Source organism: Fukomys damarensis, unplaced genomic scaffold (genome assembly GCF_012274545.1).
Source record: "Fukomys damarensis isolate Sample0158 unplaced genomic scaffold, DMR_v1.0_HiC HiC_scaffold_12, whole genome shotgun sequence".
NCBI classification, from domain to species: Eukaryota; Metazoa; Chordata; class Mammalia; order Rodentia; family Bathyergidae; genus Fukomys; species Fukomys damarensis.
In genome coordinates this window covers 18,637,902-18,647,478 of record NW_022900924.1, presented here as the reverse complement: position 1 = coordinate 18,647,478, position 9,577 = coordinate 18,637,902, and the positions used below count along the sequence as shown (strand labels likewise).

General features: G+C 58.8%; 2 protein-coding genes across 2 annotated transcripts in view; one reads left to right on the top strand and one right to left on the bottom strand.

Moving 5' to 3' along the window:
- The first annotated feature begins 592 nt into the window (after window positions 1-592).
- Window positions 593-5,659, top strand: Vps37b (VPS37B subunit of ESCRT-I). Its single transcript, XM_019204560.2, has 3 exons — window positions 593-788; window positions 2,690-2,772; window positions 3,565-5,659. Exons 1-3 carry the CDS (start codon window positions 644-646, stop codon window positions 4,054-4,056), a joined length of 720 nt encoding a protein of 239 aa, XP_019060105.1. The 5' UTR covers window positions 593-643; the 3' UTR covers window positions 4,057-5,659.
- A 1,484-nt stretch (window positions 5,660-7,143) lies between these two features.
- Hip1r (huntingtin interacting protein 1 related) overlaps window positions 7,144-9,577 on the bottom strand; it is a gene marked incomplete at its 5' end in the record, with an annotated part of 20,287 nt that continues 17,853 nt past the window's right edge. The window contains 8 exons of the mRNA XM_033762682.1: window positions 7,144-8,135; window positions 8,215-8,415; window positions 8,490-8,551; window positions 8,632-8,755; window positions 8,847-8,952; window positions 9,043-9,143; window positions 9,337-9,399; window positions 9,473-9,539. Of these exons, the coding sequence (XP_033618573.1) occupies window positions 8,088-8,135; window positions 8,215-8,415; window positions 8,490-8,551; window positions 8,632-8,755; window positions 8,847-8,952; window positions 9,043-9,143; window positions 9,337-9,399; window positions 9,473-9,539 (772 nt within the window). The remainder of the gene's footprint in view (window positions 8,136-8,214; window positions 8,416-8,489; window positions 8,552-8,631; window positions 8,756-8,846; window positions 8,953-9,042; window positions 9,144-9,336; window positions 9,400-9,472; window positions 9,540-9,577) is intronic.

Here is a 9,577-nt window from a genome sequence, read left to right as displayed (position 1 = left end):
CTGGAGCCGGATTGTGAAGCCTGTGTTACGTGGCAGCAGGTAGCCCGTCCCCTCTGGGAAGGAAGAGCAGTTCTTTTTTTTTTTTTTTTTTTTTTTTTTTAATTTTTTCTTTTTTTCTTTCTTTTATTGAGTGTATTGCTACATTTTAGGTATACAGTACAATTACATTCATCATTGTACCTTTACATGATGGGTCTTGGTTCTCATTTTTTTCCCCTTGTCCGTGCCTCTTCACCCCCTCTTCCCCTCCCCATTTACAAACACTTTATTTCCATTTTTTCATTTTGTCATATTTTTTCTTTTCCCTTATTACCTTTCCCCCACCCTTCGCATTTTCCCTACACCTTTAGCCCTTTGGGAAGAGCAGTTCTTTAACCCTGCCCTGTGCCTGCAGCTGCTTCCTTGCAAGACAGTGGCCATGTTACATCTGCCAGTCACAGCACAGCCACTGTCTCGGGGGCTCTTTACAGGGCCCCAGGACCAAGCACATCTGGAAACAGTGGGGAAGTTGCCAAGCAGCAGGACTTGAGCAGGATGCGGTCTAGTGTAGCCCCTGCCGCCCTGCAGCAGTGTGGCCTGGGAGCATTGAGCTAACAGACTCGCGTTCCTCTTGCAGACACAGACTGTTCAGCTGAGCAAAGAGATGACACTTGCCAGCAACCGGAGCCTGGCAGAGGGGAACCTCCTGTATCAGCCTCAGCTGGACACCCGGAAGGCGCATCTGACTCAGAAGTACCAGGAGCTCCAGGTCCTCTTTGAAGCCTACCAGATAAAGAAGACCAAATTAGGTAACTTTGGTAGGGGTCTTCTGAGAATAGTCGAAGGATACATTTTCAGGCTGTTGTCTTACTAGGAAAGGGATATTATGGGGAAATATCAGGTTAAGACAGTGAGTGGTGTCACAACATAATAATATGTATTTAATATACTTGTGTGTATAACATTTCTGCTGGTTTATAAGAGACATCTTTTAAAATTCAAGAGTGCATTCTCTAAATAGCATAGAAAAAAGGCACTTTTCTGAGTCATCTTGTGTATTGGTTCTCAGAGTTGACCAATAGTGCTTTATCTCTGGAACATTTTACAGTTACACTTTAACTTACAGTTGTTATGAAGAGGTGGAGAAATTGTGTACTGTTGAGTTCAGAGTGCTTCGGAGAGCTTGTTAAGGGAAAATTACTATTATTACTATTACTTTTATTTTTTGAGACAGGGTCTTGCTATGCAGTTTAGGCTCTCCTTGAACTCACTAGCCCAGGATGGCCTTGAACTCATGGCAATCCTCCTGTCTCAGCCTCCTGAGTGCTGGGATTACAGGCGTGCACCACCACACCCGGCCTGATGATGGTGGTGGTGGTGGTGGTGGGTGGTGCCAGGATTGAATCCAAAGCCTCACACAAACTCAGAAAGCACTGTTTTTAGCATTTTAAATGAGCATTTAGGAGAACTTGGGTTGAATCCACCCCCTTCAGTGAGGCTACAGTGCTGTTTTATGTTTGCTGTACCCTGCCCCCCATTATCTTCAAAGCTTCAGTGAAAATGTGCCACCATACCCCACCCCAGCAGAGGAGGGACGGACTGGCAGCACCAAGTGCCGGTGAGGTTGTACAAACATGCATACTGGCAGGAATAGGAATTGGCAATGCTTAGTAGAATGACTCTGTGTACCCTGTGATTCCAAGTTCTGCACTGGGACATCTACCCCACAGAAATGGATGTTTATGTCTTATCAGAACATGAGTACAAAAATATATGAGTTGGGCATGGTTCTGTACCCCTGTAATCCCAGCACTGCGAAGCCAACAGGATAGCAAAATTAAAGCCCAGCCTGGGTAATCTGTGACTCAGTGAGACCTTGTCTCAGAATTTCAAAGGGCTGAGGATGTAGCTCTCATTGTGAAGGTTCTGGGTTTAATCCCCAGTACTGCAAAACAAAGCAGGATGTGTGCCGGGCATAGAGGTGCACACCTGTCACCTCAGCACTAGGGAGGCTGAGGCAGGATTACCAAGAGTTCAAGGCCAGCCTGAGCTACATAGTGAGACCCTGTCACACACAGAGAAACCCAACGTACGAGCTGCAGCTTACCTGTCATAGCTCACTTTGGAGGCTGCCTTCCGTACAATGACGGGGAAGCAAGCTGTGGTGTTTGCTGTACAGAGACGGACGCAGCACTGGGCAAGGTCATAGGGTCCCTCATTGGGTGAGGGGAGCTGGGCAGAGCAGGCAGTGTGGATGAAGAGCTGGGTGGGCCTCACCAATGGTGGGGCTGGCAGTGGTGGCGTCAGGCTGCCTGGGGGTGGACACGAGGGAGCCGAGGAAATGTCCTCTCTCGATCTTGCTGGGGCTGTGGCTTGATGCGCTTGTAAGCAGGTGGGATGCTCCAGATGTGTGTGCCTGGCTGAGCTGTCACTCCGACTGGAGAGTACACAGCTGGTGACAGAGTTCCTGTCACGTGTGAGAGCCCGCTCCATGGGACAGATGCTGACCGCGGGCGCTCTGACGCATGATGCTGGCCCTGGGTCTGTCCCTGAGATCTTGCTCTGCACATCTGCCCCAGTGGTGGATTTAAGGGCGGTCCTTTCCTCTTCCTGGAAAGCCAGCCCCGGGCAGATGCGACTCCTGGGCCTTACCAGGGCGTGGGAAGGCATCTGTGGGTGGCATCCCATCGCACGCTCCTGCTTCTTCCAGATAAGCAGTCGAGCAGCGCTTCCTTGGAGACCCTCCTGGCGCTTCTTCAAGCAGAAGGGGCCAAGATCGAGGAGGACACTGAGGTATGGCCGGCCAGCCTCAGTTGAAGGCCCAGGGCCTTTCCAAGTTTCGGGTCCCTGTGGGCAGTCAGCAGGCCAGGGAAGCCCCGCATGTGTACGTGTGGGTGTGGGTGTGGGTGTGGGTCTGGCCTGGGCAGACTTCGGGACCACAGGCTGCCTCAGAGGCTGAGCACTGCCCTGAATCAGTGCCAGGGGCCAAGCTGCCATCTGCTGTGGCCATGAGTCAGCCAGTGGCCCCAGAGCCTTTTTGTCATGGCCAGCTGAGTGCTTAGCAAGCTGCTTGGGATGCACCGGGGCGAGTTGGGGCTGGCAGTGTGGCCAGGGTCTGCATTGCTCTGTAACCATTAGGTGTTGGTAGGGCCCAGGTGGGCACAGCAAGGTTGTTCCGGCCCGGGCCAGGGCAGGGCAGGTCTGTGGTCAGGGTGCAGCTAGGGGAGAGAGTCAGGAGTGTGGGCTCCAGCTGCTTAGCTGCGACGTCCAGACCTGGGGCAGTGGTCACGTCTCTGGGCCAGGGGCCAGCTTCCCGGGGCCACCCTTGCTTGTGAGGCTGGGTCCTGCCAGGCTGCGGTCGAGGCTGTGGTTCTGGCCAGTGACCCTGCGGCACGGCCACGCACCTCCCCTCTGTGACCCTGCTGCTCTTGGCCCAAGCCAGTAGCACTCAGGATCTGCCCAGCTGAACGCCTCAGGGCCATGTCCAGGAGAAGGGGGCGCCAGAAGGAGGTCTCCCAGTCGGTGGAGGGAACAGGCTTCTAGTAGCCGGTCTGCCGATAACCAAGTTTCTGCTGCCTCGCTCAGAGCATGGCCGAGAAGTTCCTGGACGGTGCGCTCCCGCTGGACGCCTTCATTGACAGCTACCAGAGCAAGCGGAAACTGGCCCACATGCGGCGGGTGAAGGTGGAGAAGCTCCAGGAGATGGTGCTCAAGGGGCAGAGACTCCCACAGGCCCAGGCCCCGCTGCCGGCCAGGGTGCCCGAGCCCATGCCCGCCGCCTCGCTGCCCTACCCGGCCCTGGAGGCTGGCGGGCCGCCCTCTGTTGTGCCACGGCGCATCCCCCCTCCGCCGCCCCCGGTGCCCGTGTCCCGCTTGGCCACCCCGTTCACAGCGGCCGTGGGCTCAGGCCAGGCCCTTCCCTACCCCGCGTTGCAGTGCCCGCCCCTGCCGCCCCGCGTCGGCCTGCCTCCTCCGCAGGGATTCTCCCCGCACTTGGTGTCTCCGTACCCGCCGGCTCTGCCCCAGAGGCCCCCGCCGCGGCTGCCTCCACACCAGCCGGGCTTCATCCTGCAGTGAGCGGGCGCCGTCCTCCCGCGAGACGCCTCCGCTCGCCGAGCCGCCACTGCACATGGAGGCTGCAGGGTCCTGGCCACAGGCAGGGCCGGCTCCTGGGCCGCGTCCACCTGATTTAGAGCCGCAGGTCCGCGGTAGGTAGAAGTAGAGCCCCATGGGTGCTGGGCCGCGGCCTCCTGTGCGTCACGGCCTTGCGTGGCGTGTGTGATTTCTCAGTACCCTAGTGTTGATGAACTTGTGCGTTTGGGAAGAGAAAACCTCTCTGCCACTCCAGCTGGACTCCTGGTCCTCCCGCTGCATCTTATTTAATAAGCATGGCTAATTGTATCTGTTTTGTTATTTTCAAGACAGTGCTATGTCCCACCCGCCCTACCCCCCGGCTGGTGCCCTGCAGGTCTGGCCCAGGAGGTGTGTGTGGCCGGGCACCATGCCAGCTGCCCGGCTCACCGAGTGTCTGGGGCAGGCGATTGTGGGTCCCCCAGCCCCTCCCCCGACCTGCTGCTCGAGCCTCAAAGCCACGGGTGCCACCTGCCCTGGTGCCATTGCTCTCTGAGGCGGGACGGTGTGGTCCTGGGCGTGAGGAGGCAGAGGCAGAGCGCCGCTTTTCCATCATGGCCCCTGCTCCCCCTGCGAGTTGGCCCCTGAGGGTGTCGTGAGGAAATACTCTCCCGGTATTTTTACTATATGCCTAATTTTCCTGTTTTATATTGGGAAAGAAAACTTTTGACACAAGATCATTCAGGGAAACTTTTAAAAAACGCAAATGCTGTTTTGAGCAGATTGAGATGCAGATGAAGCATATGATGCGGGTGCCCATGCTGTGCCTTACCTTTACCTGGTGCCAGAGCCGAGGCCTGCACGATGGCCGCTGTGGGTGCCCTGTGGCCTGCAGGCTGGGCAGAGCCCCGCAACTGTGACCCTAGAGCCCTGCTGTGTAACAGGTGTGAGGGGCACACCCAGCGCGGTCCTGGCCTCATGTCCTCTGCTTCTGGCCGGCTGGCACCAAACCCCAGGGCGGTGGTGCTTCTGGTATGGGCACAGGGCAGAGGACCGGAGAGCCTTCCCGGGAACCGCCACACCCTGCCCCTCCCGCAGCCCCTCGTCCGTAGGTGCCACGTGTAGTCTCCTAGGGCCTGGCGGGCAGCGCCACACCTGTAGGCAGAACAGCTCTGCGCCACTGGTGAACTTGCTCCACCCTCACAGTCACCTGTGTCGGGCAGCCTGACCTGCTGGCTGCCCCCATGTGACAGGCAAGGCCACCAGCCTCTGTGCTCACTTCCTGTACACTCCTGTTCCTGGACTTGAACTCTACTGCGCTGTAACTGTTTTGTAAAGAAACAAAGCTACAAGACGAGTCCGCTGCCATGTGTCAGGTGGGCTTGCCACGTCTGTGGCTCTTGAGCGAGTGGTGCCCCCCTCCTGGATACCTCTGCCTGCCGCCCGCCCACAGTGTGGGGCACGTCCAGCCACATGGCCCCAGCCAAATGAGAGCTCAGTGTGATGATGCAAAGGGGCCGCCAGGCTGGCCGCACTTGCCATCCATGGCCTCATCTGGCGCTGAGGCTGTAAGTTGTAGGACCATTTTTAATAAATCAAGAATTGTTAACGTTCGTGTCGCTTCTTCACCTGGGGACCTGCCATGGGTTTGCTGCTAGAACCTGAGCGATCAGGGTGCCAGCAAGGTTGCAGATGAGCGTCTGTCCTTGTGGTTTAGCAACGGCCCTGGTGCTAAGGGCAGCGCCTGTGCCCCACAGCAGTGACGTGTTTGTGCCCGCGCGCATTTGCACATGTGTGTGTGGGGCTGCAGCCACAGTGCTGGGTGCCCAGAGGGCGGAGCAACCAGTGGAAACTTGGGATCTTCTGGCTTCAGGTGGTAGAATTTCGTGGCTTTGACTTTGGGCCATGGGACCGGCCCACAGGTGTTTCAAGAGCCACAGCGGCACTGCCTGCCACACAAGGCCAGCAGGGTGCTGCCCTCTCTGGCAGTCCAGGCTAGGGGTCCGGCCCACTGCCTCCACGCAGAGCTGTGTGCCTGGAGGTCTTGTGCCTGTCACTACTGGAAGAGCTTCATGATCACCTTCTTGTGTCCATGTGCCCAGTGGCCGTGGCTAGGCTGGAGGCCCACGTGAGGGACCTGAGCACAGCAATGTCCAAGCTAAGTCTCACTGTGTCCCCTAACCAGGGCTGATCCCTGACCACTTTGTCATAATGAACATCAGCTTTTGCTCTCAGGAAGCAAAACTAGAAAGTTGTGGAGAATTCAATTTGCTTTTGAAAAAAATTGGTGTCGGGAATTTTTGCCCCATGGCTGCTGGCTGCTAGGCCAACAGTAACATGCAGTGCTCCGGCAAGGAGGGACGTGGGTGGAGCTGGGCTCCTCCTGAACCTGGCTTCCAGAGGCCTCTCCACCCCCACTGGCCCTCTAGCGACCACAACTGATTAGCCTGTGGGTGCGGACACCTGGACTAGGGGCAGAGGTAGGGGGCATCTCCTGTCCATGATCAGTCACCTCGCTGGGTCAGTGGTCAGCTTGTGACACGTGTCACTGCTTACATTCGGCAGTTATTGGCTTTGAAGTGTCCTGAAGCAGTTGCCTTACAGTGCAGGACATCTAGACCAGGCTGTATCTCAGCAGCTCCCTTATGGGATCCTGCACAGTCGCCCACATCTGAGGGTGGCTGGTGAGGTCATGGCTCCTTGTGACTCCCCTGACCGGTGCCATCTTTTTGGGCGAGAGAACACTCACCCTTCCCTCTGGCTTGTGCCTGGGGGAGGTAGCACTTGTGAGATGGCTGCCCTCTAGGCTGGCATGGCCAGCTGGGCAGGTGCCCTCGTCTCTCACAGTGGGAAGATTTAACCCCCTGGGGTGGGACCCAGGAAACTGGGGTTTCCCGGGTGGAACAGAGGGGCCTCACTCAGCTGGAGAGGGTGTGGGTGCGGTGGCTGCTGACAAGGCCTCCTGCACCAGGGGAGGCCGAGCCTCTCCAAAGGGCAGTTGGCACTCCCAGGCAGGTCCCCAGTGCTGTCATCCGCAGAACCATGAAGTTCCCTATCCAGAGCCTAAAGAAGTGCGAGTCTCCAGACAAATGAAGAGCCAGGCACATCCCCTTGCTGGGGCCTTGGTGACAACAGTCAGTGAATTTTATTGCCAGTGTAACCTCAATTCAAGGGGATGCTAATAACCGGGGCACAGGAACGGGCTCCCAGACCTCCACCAGGGGACTAGAGGGGATGGCTAAGGGGCGAGGGGAGAATGGCCCTTGTCTGGTCCAGCTGCTGGCTCTGTACTTCCATTCTGGTCCCCACCCTCCAGCCACACTGCTTAGGCTCAGGAGACAAAATTGATTCAAATCTGCCAGGGGCGGTCTGCAGTCCAGGTGCCCCTCCCTGTTAGCAGCCACTTTCTCATCTCCAGAAAGGGCCAGGGGTTCCGGGCTTTTTCTGACCAAGGTTGGAGGCCCAAGGCCACCCCTTGCAGGTGACAGGAAAGCAGCCAGAGCCAAAGGGAAAACAGGAAGTAGGTGGTGGCCACAGTCCAGCTGGGGGTGAAAACTGCAGTGGTGAAGGCACCATCTGGGTCACTGCTGCCCATGGGCACAGCTACCAGCAGCTCAGGCCCTCACTACCTGGCACCCAGACAACACCAGCCACCTGCTGGGGGCTCCCACTATGGGTGCCCTAGCACCAGGTGTGAGGGGAGAGGGGTGCAACCCACCCACCTCAGGGCCTCAAGGGATTAGTGCCCCTGGAAGACACCAGGCCACAGGGTGCTGGCTGTACCCTCGTCTCCAATTGCCAGCAGGAGCCCCATCTTCTATGACCTACAGCTTCAGACGCAGTGGGGACCGCAGAGGAGCCCCCTGGGGCGGCCCCATCTTCACTGTGCTGACTGTAACATCCAGAGTGAAGATGGAAGCTGGACACTGTCAATGCCCCCGAGTTCCCGCAGAGCCTGGTGAGCGACCATCCACTGTCCCACGCCCAGCCCTGGGCGGTGAGGCCCTCTTCAGGCTGCCCTGCAGGACCCTGGGGGCCTAGGAGTTCGCGAGCTGAGCTGGGCATGCACTGTCCTTGCTGTCCAGCTGTGGGGTCGAAGTGAGAGGCTCAGGACGGGCAGGAGTACCAGGGCCTCCCTCACGGCCCCACACCGATGCCCAGCACCTGCGGGTCCTGTCTGGGTGCCACGCTGGGCTTCTGGGCCAGGGGCGGCTTCTTGGTGGCCCCACGAGGGGCGGCGGTGGGCCGGCTGGGCTCCTCTTCGGGTGTCCCCACGCCCCCAGCCAGCACGTAGTGCTGTTTTCGCAGCTCTCCGAGCTGCACGCGCGCTGCTTCCAGTGTCTTCTCCAGCTCCAGCACCCGCACCTGTGTTGCACACTCCAGTCAGCGCGGTGCTGGCCATGCAGACGAGCTGGGGGGGGTGTGTCCCAACTGCTCACCTGCGTCTCCATCTCCTGCTTCTTCAGCTTGATGAGGGACAGGCCAGAGAAGTCCATGGTGTCTGTGGCCAGGGGACAAGCGGCTCAGTGTCCGGCGCCCGCTCCCACCCGTTCCGGTAGCAGCCCCGCCACCCCTCACTACCTCTGTCCTCGATCTGCTCCTGGCCCGACTTGGCAGAGGCCACCACGCCAGCGGCCCTCTCATTGACAGCGCGGGAACACTCCTGCAGGCGGCCCAGGCATGGGCTGTGCTTGTCAGCCTTCACCTGGGGTGGGGACACGGTGGAGTGGGCCGCAGCTCTTAGCCCAGAGCTGGGCCACAGCAGGCACCAGGACTCGGACACCACCACAGCTCACCTTGGAGGCCGCCACCAGCTGTGCTGTGCTGGCTGCGATCTCGTGGCAGCACACGATGAGCTCCTCACACTTGCCGGTGTGCAGCACCACCCTGTCTGCAGACTCCCTGTGGGCGGGAGGGCGCGGCTGCTCAGAGCTGCTGCCCTGCTCCTGCCGCTGCCCCCAAACCACTCCCGGTCCCCACCCGGGCACCTACACCAGCTGCGACGCTCCCCAGCCCACAGCCTTGGAGGCAGAGATGAGGCCCTGCGTCCACCGTGAGTTCTTGGCATAGAATTCCTGCTGTGTGGCTGCCCCCTGGTGGCAGTGAGAAGATAGGCAGGGCGGACTGGTCAAGGACATCCCTGGTGGGGGACGGGTCACCCCTGCCCCCACAGACGCCTCCGGAGCCTCCCCTGAGCGTGCAGAGTGGCAGTGCTGGGCATCTGCACTTGCCTCTGTCGCGCCCCTCAGGAACCGTCCCTGCCCGCAGCGCCGTGGCCCAGCTCACCCTGCCGCTCTCCACGATTTCCTTCTGCAGGCTGGTGGAGGTCGTCACCAGGAGCCGGATGGCCTGCAAACCAAGATGTGTGTGGCTCTCGGGGTGGCCCTGACACGAAGCCCTCCCTAGTCCCAGCGCCACTCACCTTCATCAGGTCGGTGCAGGAGTTGAGGATCCTGGGAAGCAGCGGGGAGAGAGTGACAGATGTGACACTACACAGGGTATGACCACAGCGGGGCAGGGGGCAATG